The following is a 13,371-nucleotide window of genomic DNA, read 5'->3' as shown; positions in this document are numbered from 1 at the left end:
ATCCATGGTTGTGAACATAATAACCTGAGAACTGAACAGGGCTCCCCTGTGTATAGTAGGAGTGGGCCCAGCCTTCAAATGTCTTTGGTGTGGTCTCGGTAGCCTGTAGYTTGGAGGAAACTGGAGCGTAGGCTTGGACTGGGTAGAAATGATTCTGCAACCAATGAGAWTGTGGAGAGATTACAAAGAGTTTATCTAACTAAACAGTGATTCTCTATCTAATCATGGGGGACCACAAGGTGCCTATTGTACAGTATTCAATTACAGCTGAGGATCATCTATTGAAACTGCTCCTCATTATACTGTAGTACATCATGTACTCTGGCTTGCACCCAGCAACCTTGTTAATTAATGACCTCTCGTCTTGTAGGATAAATGATGCGTCTAGTGCTTTCTCAGTACTCAGTGTGGGTGGACCATRTTCCTTCTCTTGCTCTTCTCTCTATTGATGCAGGGTCATACAGGGCATCAAAGTTCAGGGGTGCAACTTTCACTGGTGATGGGGGGARATGTCCACCTCCTGAAATTGCACTTTTGTCCCCTCCAGTTTCATKATTGAATTGTGATACAAYACAAGGCAACGGTGTGCTTTAGGGCCATGAGYACACCCCCCGAGTGGTTGGGTAGGCTGTTTGGAGTGTTTATCCCACTTGATAAAAAAATATATACATACCCCCCCACATTCTGAAATTGCATTTTTGTCCCCCCCAGATMTATCATTGAAAGGTGATACAAAACGAGGCAAAYGTGTGCTTTAGGGCCATGAGGACGCGGTTGGGTAGGCTGTTTGGAGTATTTATCCGACCSGATGAAAAAAAGAACACTTCTAAAACCAAAGTTGTCCCTCAGCAGCCTGAAAGGCATCTTCTTGTCCAGCACTGATGCTCTAGCATCAGACATGTCTAGAAGTGGGTGCCAGCCCTTTCCATATGTTTCACCAGAGCAAGATAAGGAGAAAGTGTGACACAGTGATGGTAGAGTTTCCTAACCAAACATCCCATTATGTTCAGCATGAGGACTCAACACACATTTCAAGCACATTATTTATTTGTATTTAACTTTTATTTAACTAGGCAAGTCAGTTAAGAACAAATTCTTATTTACAATGACGGCCTGCCCTGGCCAAACCCGGACAGKGCTGGGCCAATTGTGCACCGCCCTATGGGATTCCCAATCACGACCGAATGTGATACAGCTTGGATTCGAACCATGGACTGTAAACTGAGATGCAGTGCCTTAGACCACAGAGCAGCACATAAACATATTACCACTTAACTACACTACTAAGCACACTTAAAGATGTGACATACTGCAGTGTATCACGGTTATTTTCAACCACAATAAGGTTGGAGTAAGGATAGAGATCCCCCCTGCGATGATTGGGTTGCAGGGGAAGACAGTGTGTGGGACCAAAAGTGTTACGATGACCAGAAACAGCCATTTCAGGCCTAACATGGGTACYCTGACCCCAAAAAGAAAGCCCTTAACCATAAGTGAGTACACTGTGGCCATATCCATATGGGAGAGGGATACAGGAACTAACCCCTCCACTTGATTCTGGGCAGATGCACCAAACAGTACCAGCCCCAGGATTGTGTACAACACCCCTGTGCTGATAGAGAGAAACTGAAACATGAGGACCCAAACAGCGTCCACACTAAAATCAATCACCAGGCACCAGAACCCCAATTGAGGAGTAGCTGGGCACTGTCTTGTGGTGGAAGGAGTATGTGATGAGTTTGTGTACCACAAAGGAAGAGGAGAGGATTAAAATGAAATAAACGGGGTGACAGACATCCGCGGCATTGATGTGTTGTGCTCTAGCTTGCTGCTGTAGCCTACTGGCACCATCTGTTACATCATTAACGTTAGCTTCGAGTTGTAGCAAGATAGATAACGTTACAACAGTCCCATTCAAAGTAGCTAGCTACAGTAGCTACGAGCATATGTTCTTAAATCACTCTGTCCTCCTTGCTAACGTACCATGCCCATTGGCAAAAACTGTAGTTCCAAGACTTTAGACATCCTCTGATAAACCGAAATATGTAGTGACAGTAAACAAAACAAATTATACTATAATGACAGCAACAATGACATGTTAGCCTGAACTCAGGAGTACAACTCTTGAACCTCGGGTAATCATTTTGATGCTCAGTGCATACTTGTCAAACTACTAGAGGATAATCAAGCACAATACAAAATGTCAGTTACGACACTTTTCCTCCAATATGCACAACACTTGAGCCAAGACTTGAGTAGCTAGCTTGCTAAACCAAAAACAAAAGTACTGGAACTCCGCATTTGGATGAATCACTTTCACAACCACAAAGTTACTGTTGCGCAGATCATGAAGTGCGCTAAGGCAGTGCTGCATTTAAAGACATTTCCACCTGCTGGCTTGTGCCTGAAATGTGATGACCAAAGAGTCCTCAACAGCTCATTTGAGTTAGATAGAAAGCTAGATAGATATATTTGATTTGACAGTTTAATAAAATATAAAACGTTTAATTAAATAAAACATGACAGGCCAGGGACAACACATAAAGTAAACGGCTTTCATTGTGGTACCTTAATGTTACTCAAAGTAAAACAATAATACAAAAAATATTTGGCAAGGAATGTTTCTTCCTATTGATATCATGTTGGCCTATCTATGTAAAACGTCCAACAACCATCGATACAACCATTACCCAGTCAGTAGGTTATAATAACACATCACGTCGTTATTGAGCTACAACCAGTGAGAAGATGATACCACCAGTCCGGCTCCAAACAGGCTTTTTTCTTGTGACGTTTTATGCGCAGTCATAAAGCTGTGACTAAAATGACGTAACCATGCATTCATTCACTACATAAACTGTGTTCAGATTTGATTTAATCTGTACAATAGTTTTCTCACTCAGCTTGTTGCAGGTAATCTTTGGTCTTTTGGGCACCTCGTTCCCTAACATAATATACATATATAGGAATAGGGTGCCATTTGGGATGCCATCTTGTGTGTGAGTCAGGATGTGTTTTGTGTCAATTAATTGATGGAAATGTTTCCCTCAGAAGAAGATGGATCGTAATGATGAGAGAATAAAAAGAGCTTTAAGACGCCGCCCTTATGTGGTAAATATCAAATATTTGTTTGTTTTGTCCTGTTTTTGTTATATTATCACCATTTTAAATTGAGTGTTGTGTTGACAGTTGAAACCAGTGAGGGTGATCCCCTGATTCCGTGTTGTGGCCAACCGGCAAGGTGCACAGAAGGCCAAAGCCTGTAAGTCATATCTGACCTGAAACGAAAAACATACTCATTAGTTATGCATTCTGCATGTACAAACTGCAGTTATCAGAATTAAAGCAAATGCAGATATCCCTATCTAACCTCATTGAATGCTGTCTTGACAGTCTACTTCAGTGCAGACCCCTCAGATCCACAAAAGGCCTGTAAGTCACCTTCAAATTCAACCACATAACAGTACTTATATTATTTATTGATACACAATTCAAGGCCAAAATGAGCAAAGCAGTGTTGAATTCATTCTTTACTGTTAACAGCCAATCATTGTGAGCTATGGGCAGGACCAAACATCTGGGGATGGATGGAGCGTCAATCCAGAGCCTCTCAGCCAGGTCAGACATCTCTGCTGTTCCCATAGAGACARAACAGATAGATCAATCTGTTGATTCATATGGCCATTTTGGTTGGCTTGGTTGAATTGACAATCATCCATTTGAGATGCTAAAGAATCCTATACTATGGTAGGTCTTTAGCCCCACCCCTAATGTTATGGGAGTTGCATTTATTGCATTTTCAGTTACCCATGTATTGCTTACTACTTGTACAACCATGTTGGATTGCCTACGTATTCTACATTTCCTTGAGGCTCAATGCCAGTGTATTCTATGGCTGCCATGAGTACATGCCTTTCTCTGTCTCCTCAGTCTGGAAGGGTGACTCGGCTGATAGAGAGAAAAAATGATGACGTGATCTCATCCTCCAGTTCTGATGACTTTTCAATCTACTCCTTCACTGACTGTGAATCGGAGGTAAAAGAGTTGTACCCTACCGTCCATGTCTTTGTTGAGRGACATCACTGTGAGGACGATGGTCTCTGACTAGTTGACTCTGATACACAGTGTGATGATGAGGATCATGAAAGGAGYACACCGCTGCTGAAAGTTGAGYATGGAAAGGTGACAAAGCTTGACGTGAGGGATATGGACGAGGATGATGATCTGTCTCTCCACTCCTTCGATGAGTCAGACTTCCTGGTAAGTTCTGCATATTAAAAACATGTATATATATAAATGGGGGATTGGAAATGATGCAGACAATTACTTATTGAGTGTAGTCATGTATCTGCAATGTGTATAGAGTAGTTAGAAAGTATTTCCACAGATTGTGTTGAACATAGCARTTTCCTATATGTTACTTTACTTTCTGGTCCTACAGYGCCCAGGGAAGGTCTCAGCTCCTGTATCTGTCAAGAATGGCSTCTCTCCTCTTGTGACCTCAGCACACCGGACCCTGGCTGAAGCACTACGRGCCCTGCCCTCTGCTGTAGGCTCTCCCTACCCAGTAAATGTCCCAAGGCCTCTGACTCTTCTCAGCCCTGTCATTATCGCTCCGCTCCGACCAGAGAACTTCCCATACCGCCACAGCCCTCGCCTGGCTCCCATCACCAACCTGAGCGAGACCGGCAGGAAGCTGCTKCAGGAAATGGCTGGAGTGGCCACACAGGTGAGAGGAAATACAAGAAGGGAATAMTGGCCGTAAGTCCTTCTATAGTATAGCATAAGTCCTTCTATAGTATAGTATAGCTCAAGAGAAGAGAAAACCCATAAGCTTACATTACTTTATCTCCTTGTCCAAAATATTCAGGAAGGGAAGGTCAATAAGAAAAAGAAGGGCAAGGCCAAAAAAGTAAGTGGAAGCAAGAGGCCAGTAAGATGCAACAGATGGGAAATGTTGGAGAAAGTAAGGAGGAGGACAAGAAAAAGGAAAAGAAGAGTCTGAGGAAGAGGTGAGGAAATAGAGGAGGGAGAAGTGGAACATGACCAGGGAATACTAGACTAGAGAATTAGAGAAATAGAATGAGGTAGCAGAGAAAGAGCAGCTATCTGATGTGTAGTGCAAACTTAAGCAATAAGGCACGAGGAGTGTGGTATATGGCCAATATATCACGGCTAAGGGCTGTTCTTACGCACAACACGGAGTGCCTGGATACAGCCCTTAGCCGTGGTATATTGGCCATAACCACAACCCCCGAGGTGCCTTATTGCTATTATTAACTGCTTACCAACGTAATAAGAGCAGTAAAAATAAATGTTTTGTCTACTCGTGGTATACGGTCTGTTATAAACTGGGTGGTTCGAGCCCTGAATGCTGATGGCTGACAGCCGTGGTATATCAGACCGTGTACCACAGGTATGACAAAGCATTTAATTTTACTGCTCTAATTACGTTGTTAACCAGTTCATAATGGCAATAGAAACCTTTGGGGTTTGTGGTATATGGCCAATATACCACGGCTAAGGGCTGTATCCAGGCACTCCGTGTTGTGTTGTGCTTAAGAACAGCCCTTAGCTGTGGTATATTGGCCATATACCACACCCCCTCATGCTTTTTGCTAAAATATACCACGTCTTTCAGCCAATCAGCATTCAAGGTTCGAACAACCCAGTTTATAATACTATTTATTTCTCCTGTGGTTTTGATTGACAGGTTTCTTCAGTGGCTGCTGCCAAACTGAGATGTTCAAAGAAATAATGGCCAACTATTACTTCTACCACACACACACACCACACACACACACACACACACACACACACACACACACACACACACACACACACAACACACACACACACACACACACACACAGTCACACACACACACACACACACACACAGATTTTGAGTATTGGTTATTCCTACAACACACACAAATGTAATTTCAGAGACAGGAACTYTGATTAGCAATATACATATATTGGTCTCATTCTTATATTTTGAGACATGCAGCATTYTTAACACAAAAAAAGATATTGATCCCCATACAGCCTATGATAATGAGTTGYATGTACATGTTTAGGCTTGGAAATATAGCCAGGAGAAGCAGGGTCAACACCTCTACTCGTGCCATAAGTGCATGACATCTTTAGTAACCACAGAGAGATAAGACCTRTGTCTCCACAGTCTCATCCAAAGGACAGCACTAACCTTAGGGTAGTGTCACTGGTATTGGGGTCTTAGGTCTCCTATGGCCAAAGGGAAGAGAAGAGGGCCCCTTACTGGTCTCCTTGCAATATCTGGTCTCCGACACAGAGATGGAAATCTACACCTGTTTAGACCCTGGAGGATATGGCTTCAGATGAAAGACAGCAGAGAGATGCAGAACGTGAAAGCTTCAAACACATTGATATGCAAATTCAGAACCATTGTACACTGAAGTGGAGCATGCATCTGGTCTGAAGCATGTCAAAAGAGTGCAAATGAACTGGGACTGGAGGACATCACATTTCAACTAAATTAGCACGTATCTGATGTAGCTACACTCATCTGTACTTGAATTGTGCTGTTTGAAACGTGTATTTCCAATAAAGCTTTTTAAATTCCAATTATTTGTGTCAGACAGATTTGTCTTAATTAATTACATCAGGGGTTCTTAAACTTTTTACAGCAAGGGTATATTATTGTACTGATATTACCTCACCTGTAATCAGTGGGGGGTTTAATTCTGCTGTTCTGGACTGTATCCCACGGTAGGTGGCGGTAGTGAACCAATAAATAGTTGGATTGCTCGKCAGAAACCCAACCAGACGGGCAGACTGTTGTTACCATGCAACAAGCAGACGCTTGTGAAAAGTAGGCCTACTAGCGACAAAATTGGCTAGCTAGTACATTGCCTGCTGCTAACCATCTTTCTGCTAGATACATAGCGCGCGTGTGTATGTTGCTAGTTAAGCTAACGTTAGCTTTCTATTTAGCTAAGAATAATATTTATTAAGCCACCAACTGCAGCATAGCTAGCTAACCTAGSTAGCAAGCATCAAGAAATAAGTTCCCAACGTAACAACATGGCAGACGGCTGGAGCACCGACACGGGAGAAGCTGTCTATCGTTCCAGGGACGCTGTCAAAAACCTTAAAATTAAGTAAGTTGCAGTCAGCTTTTGTGTGGCTTTTATTCCTTGCATTGCCATACAAGCAAGACACTGTCGTAAGCTAATGACGTTAACTCTGAAAGCAGATGATGAACACCCAATAACGATGACTAACCACATTCCGTGCTTGACCTGATCCTTGAGTTTGCTATGAAAACATGGCATTTAGCTAGCTAGAATCCTGTTTACTTTGTTTATATTTACAATGATGTTTACAGGATCCGTATTCAGAGAGTCACCTCCACAGCAGCCCTCTCCCAACACCTTCAGCAGCAGGTTTTGACTCAACAGGAGAGGGGAGGCATTGAGCTGGACACCCTCAACTCACAGGCTCAATCAGGTATTAATAACACTTTTTTCAAACAGAAAGATGATGTTTTGAAAAATAAAGATGATGTTAGATGCTTCTTAGTTGAGTAGATGTTATTTTCGTGGTTGCTAGATATGGACCAGAACATCTTGGTTTTGTTTTCAGCCGGAGATGATGAGGAGGAGTTGGTGGTAGGCTGGCAGGAGAAGCTGTTCAGTCAGGTAGGTCCTCTACCAATGTCCTTATAACAAATAAGAGTTTACTGTTTATAATAGTTTGATGTTGCATAGTAAGTTGTGTGCGTGTGCGTGTGCGCATGTGTGTGCGTGCGTGTGTGCGTGCAGTATGAAGTGGTTTTGTTTCAGAGTGAGTCAGTATGCCAGACTCCACTGGAGAGACAATACCACACAGAGATCATGGCTCTGGAGCGGACCAGGGGCAGACGGAACCGCAGGATTTTTACCTACACCGATTTTGACCGCTTCACCAATTGGGAAGGGGTGGGTTTCTACTGAATCTCCATTTCATTAATGTTTTTCAAAACAATCCATCCTGGACAGATGTAAATCCTCAAGAGGAGTGGGTTGTCCAGTATTGTAGTAGCATTTACCTAATTTCTGTCCCAAAGAAACGTTAGTGTTTTAAAGCTCTTTTTGATATACTCATTACAGCATTCCCAGAGTATGGTGACGCAGGTCAAGTCCAATCCTACCTTCCTGGCAGAAAGGATGGCCAACGTCAGACATAGACGCCAGGACAGACGCCCAGTGTAGGTCCCTGTTACTCACCAAAGTGAATTATTATTATTATTAAAGTGAATGAAATTGAACCAACATTGAAGCATAATGTGCTGCTTTGAAGACAAACAGTGTACCGGTATGTTCATATTGGAATGTTCATTACACCATACCCTTATATGCAAAATGTGTTTGTGGTATTCTGTTGGTCTGCAGTGACAGCACCGTCCCCAAGTCCAGGCTGATTACCTGGGAGCCCTCGGAGGACTTTATGAAGACCAGCCACGTGGTCAACACACCTGTACAGACCATGCACATCATGGGGGACCTGGGACCACCAGGCAAGTGAGTAGCACAAGGGGGAAAAAKCACTATGTAGCCTATGCACTTATTACACTGCTTTGTATGTAATAACTTTGAAGTACATTCCAATTCAGGAATTGAAAAGTGCCATTGTATTCTTGTATTCCTCAGACTTGGCCAAAAGGAGAAGGAATGCTTGTTGTGCACGATAAGAGCAGATGGAAATGGAGTGGTTACCATCAAACCAGACTTCAACAAAGCCAAGGAGCCCTACAGGCAAGTGACCCGCACCCGCTGAAGTCAAAATGTTTTACCCCTAGCTCAAATAAGGGTCACTCACTTGGGAGCAGAATACATACAGTACAAGCCATTGACTGTGTTATGATACTGTGTGTTTGTGCCCAGAGTTGAGACGGAGGGGGAGAAGAGGGAAGTGTGGCGTCTAACCCTAGAGAACGTGTCAGAAGGCATCAGACCAGAGGAGAAGGAACGGGAACAGCGCATGTATAAAGACGTGAGTGACTGAGTGTGTAGTGTTATTCACTGTTGATGCATTGTAATAATACTTGTATTATAGTTCACCCCAAATTSAAAACTTGGCAGATGGTTTTGTAACCCAAAGTGGCCTAATGTCAGATTTGTCCTTATGCATGTACATACAGTACACTGATGAAATATTATTATAGCCTTTCAGGCAGGTTAGTCTTTTCTATGATGATGACCTCTCCTGTCTTTTTCTCCTTTCAGCTTTATGTACGTCATAAAGACTACCTCAACAGCTTGGTTGGCCAGGACTTTGAAATGGTATGTATGTAGTCTGTGWCAGATCCTTAACACAAGTTGTTTAATCAGCGAAGGTCATCTGCGGTATTAGCTCAGTATTTGGTCATTCAATTAAGCACTAATGCTCAGAAACCCATACATTTCAGGGTTTTGGTGAAACGCCAAGTCAATGTATGAAATTATGGGATGGATTAAATCTATGTGTTTGTGTCCTTCAGCCACCCCCTGGAATTCTGCGTCTGTTGGTGAATGGAGAAATAGGTAAGTAATGGGAGAGACAGTTATAATATGACTTTTCAATATACTGTATTTTAAAATAGACACTRCCTTAAGTCTCCTGTAGTGACCATTTCTCTGCTCTCCAGACTCAGCCAAAGGCTTTGAATATGACAACTTATACGTCCACTTTTTTCTGGAGCTGCCCCACAGTGAGTCAAAATAAACTGTCACCTTTATGGAGAAAAATATCCCACTTCTTACACATATTATCAATATACTATTACACATATTGTCAATATACTGTATGTCTTTTACATCATTTAACTTTGTACGCTCTATTTACAACTAAATTCCTGTCTCTTTAGAGAATATAGCTGGTTGTTTTTAACAAGCTGTTTTCAACTAACCCTACCTTTCCTGTCCTGCCTAGATTGGTCCACTCTGCCATTCCACTCTCTCTCTGGCGTGACTCAGACATGTCGCACAAAGACCATAGGAAAGGTGGGGACATACTTCAGGTCTTCACATTAATCTATGTTCTTATTACAGACATAGGCAAATATCTGAACATGCTTTTATTATGCTTGCAGGACGACGTGGCTTTCTTCAGCTACCCTTTCAGCTTTGAGGCATTCTTCAGGAGAGAGGATGAGACAGAGGGTGAATTTGCATTGTATTCCCTCTTTCCACATTTTGTTACGTTACAGCCTTAATCTAAAATGGATGAAATATTTTTTCCCCTAATCAATCTACACACAATAACCCATAATGACAAAGTGAAAACCGATCCTATTCATATCCTTTGCTATGAGACTCGAAATTGAGCTCAGTTGCATCCTGTTTCCATTGATTGTCCTTGAGATGTTTCTACAACTTGATTGGAGTCCACCTGTGGTAAATTCAATTGATTGGACATGATTTGGAAAGACACACACCTGTCTATATAAGGTCCCACAATTGACAGTGCATGTCAGAGCAAAAACTGAGCCATAAGGTCGAAGGAATTGTCCGTAGAGCTCAGACACAGGATTGTGTCGAGGCACAGATCTGGGGAGGGTACCAAAACATTTCTGCAGCATTGAAGGTCCCCAAAAACACAGTGGCATCCATCATTGTTAAATAGAAGAAGTTTGGAACCCCCAAAACTCTTCCTAGAGCTGGCTGCCCGGCCAAACTGAGCAATCGGGGACGAAGAGCCTTGGTCAGGGAGGTGACCAAGAACCCTATGGTCACTCTGACAGAGCTCCAGAGTTCCTCTGTGGAGATGGGAGAAACTTCCAGAAAGACAACCATCTCTGCAGCACTCCCCCAATCGGGCCTTTATGGTAGAGAGGCCAGACGGAAGCCACTCCTCAATAAAAGGCACATGACAGCTCGCTTGGAGTTTGCACCTAAAGGCACCTAAAGGACTCTAAGAGCATGAGAAACAAGATCCTCTGGTCTGATGAAACCAAGATTCAACTCTTTGGCCTGAATGCCAAGCGTCACGCCTGGAGGAAACCAGGCACCGCTCATCACTTGGCCAAGCGTGGTGGTGGCAGCATCATGCTGTGGGGCTGTTTTTCAGCGGCAGGGACTGGGAGACTAATCAGGCTTGAGGGAAAGATGAACGGAGCAAAGTACAGAGAGATCCTTGACGCAAACCTGCTCCAGAGCGCTCAGGACCTCAGACGGTTCACCTTCCAACAGGACAACGCAGGAGTGGCTTTGGGACAAGTCTCTGAATGTCCTTGAGTGGCCCAGCCAAAGCCCGGACTTGAACCTGATCGAACATCTCTGGAGAGACCTGAAATTAGCTGTGCAGCAACGCTTCCCATCCAACCTGACAGAGCTTGAGAGGATCTGCAGAGAAGAATGGTATAAACTCAAATACAGGTGTGCCAAGCTTGTAGCGTCATACCCAAAAATACTGTAATTGCTGCCATAGGTGTTTAAACAAAGTACTGAGTAAAGGGTCTGAATACTTATGTAAATTTTATTTATTTAGAAACGTTTCTAAAGCCCTCTTTTTACTTTGTCATTATGGGGTATTGTGTGTAGATTGATGGAAAAAAACATTGGAATCAATTTTAGAATAAGGCTGTAACGTAACAAAATGTGGAAAAAGTGAAGGGGTCTGAATACTTTACAAATGCACTATTATATTGTATTTATATCAAAATAAATATTTTATTTATATTGTATTCCTAAACATAATTATTATAAAATTGTATTTGTACCAGGCATTTTCAGGGCTCCATGCATTTTATCATAGCATTTCTTCATATGGCATTTCTTTAATTTTCCTGCTAATTATTTTGTCATAGAATCCCTCCCCCAATGGCCAGTTCTGTACTTCAAAGTCCTCTCCCTGGACTTCTGGCAGCGCTACAGAAATGAAGGCTATGGCTACCTGGTCCTTCCTTCCACCCCTGGTAAGATGTGTATAGAGCATGGTGCTGTTCAATGACAGTCAGAATTGTTTTCTGAAAGTAGCGTAAATTATGATCTACTCTGGCTGTGTGTGTCTGTATCCCATAGGGAAGCATACAATAACATGTCATACGTGGAGACCACTCCAGACGGGAACAGTGTCAGAACTGAGACGCTTCTTCATTGGTGGATCCCCTGAGCTGGAGGACTACAGTTACGTCAGAGTCCCAGGAACCTTCAAGGTACAAAAAAAATACTGCAATTCTCTGAATGAAGTCCTGAAAACACTGACTTCGAAGAGAAGTATTTAAATACAAATCTAGCTAACGCTGTCTGTGTAGGGAGAGAGGCTGAGTCGCTTTGGCTTCCGCACACAGACCACAGGCAGCGTCACCTTCAACCTCCATTGTATCCAGCACGCCAGGTGAGTCTGGTTCAAGTCAAGACTTCTGTTGGTTGCACAGATGAAAATACCACATTGAATATTTACAGATTATTTATGAGGGGTCTACAGTATTATGTTCTTTTAGTATGGGGTAAAGCAGCAGAATGAAAAAGGTTCAGACTTCTAGAGATCTGGATTCTTTCCATTTGGGCCATATTTTCTCTGTTGTTTGTTTGACATCACTCTGCTTGTCTTTTGTGAAGGGCATTTGTTGATGCCAGCACCTTGAAGAAGAGGAGGCAGAGTGTMCTGGACCAGCTGGGAGGCTTCAGTCAGCAAGGTTCTGTCTATAATGTCCTGGGTAAGGAATGTAATGTCCAAATACAAATCATTGAGAAAGAATAACAAAATGTCAAGATGCTGGTACACAATATGCTGAGTGAAAGAAAGTACAGTAGTCTGGTAAACAATGGATTTGTGCTCTAATTGGCAGAGGCATTCCAGAGGGCCAGGAGACGGATGCAGGAGGCCAGAGAGAGTCTTCCCAGAGATCTCATAAACACTACAGCCCAACAAAACTCTGAGTCCACTGCATAGACACGTACATAGTTTACATACAGTAGGCAGCACAGCGTTCACCTGTAAGAAAATGCTGGGGAAATTCCATCTCCCTGTTCAACAGCCATCTGTTTATGGTCTGTAATTATTACTATGCATGTACACCTGTATATACTGAATATATCAAACATTAGGAACGCCTTCCTAATATTGAGTTGGACCCCCCCCCCTTTTACTGAGACAGCCTAAATTCGTCGGGGCATGGACTCTACAAGGTGTTGAAAGCGTTTCACAGGGATGCTGGCCCATGTTGACTCCAATGCTTCCCACAGTTGTGTCAAGATGGCTGGATTTCATTTGGGTGGTGGACCATTCTTGATARACACGGGAAACTGTTGAGCGTGAAAAACCCAGCAGCGTTGCAGTTCTTGACACAAACCAGTGTGCCTGCCACTACCATACACCGTTCAAAGGCACTTAAATGTTTTTGTCTTGCCCATTCACAATCGTC

The 13,371-nt window shown here is 42.9% G+C and overlaps 3 protein-coding genes across 9 annotated transcripts; 2 read left to right on the top strand and 1 right to left on the bottom strand.

The window, feature by feature from the left end:
* Window positions 1-74: 74 nt before the first annotated feature.
* LOC139029531 (uncharacterized) lies at window positions 75-2,025 on the bottom strand. The gene is made up of 5 exons (XM_070449733.1): window positions 1,984-2,025; window positions 1,324-1,626; window positions 682-984; window positions 304-442; window positions 75-154 (listed from the first exon to the last, which is right to left on the bottom strand). Exons 1-5 carry the CDS (start codon window positions 2,023-2,025, stop codon window positions 75-77), a joined length of 867 nt encoding a protein of 288 aa, XP_070305834.1.
* A 1,008-nt stretch (window positions 2,026-3,033) lies between these two features.
* On the top strand, window positions 3,034-5,826 carry LOC139029429 (uncharacterized). Of its 7 annotated transcripts, XM_070449367.1 has the most exons (7): window positions 3,034-3,262; window positions 3,394-3,432; window positions 3,544-3,618; window positions 3,931-4,035; window positions 4,126-4,260; window positions 4,442-4,729; window positions 4,871-5,135. In XM_070449367.1, the coding sequence occupies exons 5-7, from the start codon at window positions 4,207-4,209 to the stop codon at window positions 5,003-5,005; spliced, it is 477 nt and encodes a 158-aa protein (XP_070305468.1). In that variant the 5' UTR covers window positions 3,034-3,262; window positions 3,394-3,432; window positions 3,544-3,618; window positions 3,931-4,035; window positions 4,126-4,206; the 3' UTR covers window positions 5,006-5,135. The 7 variants fall into 7 exon arrangements, with proteins under 7 accessions (XP_070305468.1, XP_070305470.1, XP_070305466.1 ...); XM_070449369.1 differs by having other exon boundaries at window positions 3,394-3,618; XM_070449365.1 differs by having other exon boundaries at window positions 3,034-3,432.
* Window positions 5,827-6,966: 1,140 nt separating this feature from the next.
* mks1 (MKS transition zone complex subunit 1) lies at window positions 6,967-13,086 on the top strand. The gene is made up of 18 exons (XM_024010806.3): window positions 6,967-7,144; window positions 7,372-7,493; window positions 7,629-7,684; window positions 7,808-7,963; window positions 8,135-8,232; window positions 8,417-8,545; window positions 8,675-8,779; window positions 8,909-9,017; window positions 9,251-9,307; window positions 9,505-9,547; window positions 9,652-9,714; window positions 9,936-10,006; window positions 10,096-10,165; window positions 11,812-11,919; window positions 12,026-12,159; window positions 12,259-12,341; window positions 12,566-12,663; window positions 12,796-13,086. Exons 1-18 carry the CDS (start codon window positions 7,068-7,070, stop codon window positions 12,897-12,899), a joined length of 1,683 nt encoding a protein of 560 aa, XP_023866574.1. The 5' UTR covers window positions 6,967-7,067; the 3' UTR covers window positions 12,900-13,086.
* Window positions 13,087-13,371: the final 285 nt, after the last annotated feature.

The sequence above is a fragment of the Salvelinus sp. IW2-2015 genome, linkage group LG20 (genome assembly GCF_002910315.2).
Source record: "Salvelinus sp. IW2-2015 linkage group LG20, ASM291031v2, whole genome shotgun sequence".
Taxonomy (NCBI): domain Eukaryota; kingdom Metazoa; phylum Chordata; class Actinopteri; order Salmoniformes; family Salmonidae; genus Salvelinus; species Salvelinus sp. IW2-2015.
The sequence above is the reverse complement of the archived record's forward strand: the minus strand, read 5'-3'. Positions and strand labels throughout refer to the sequence as shown.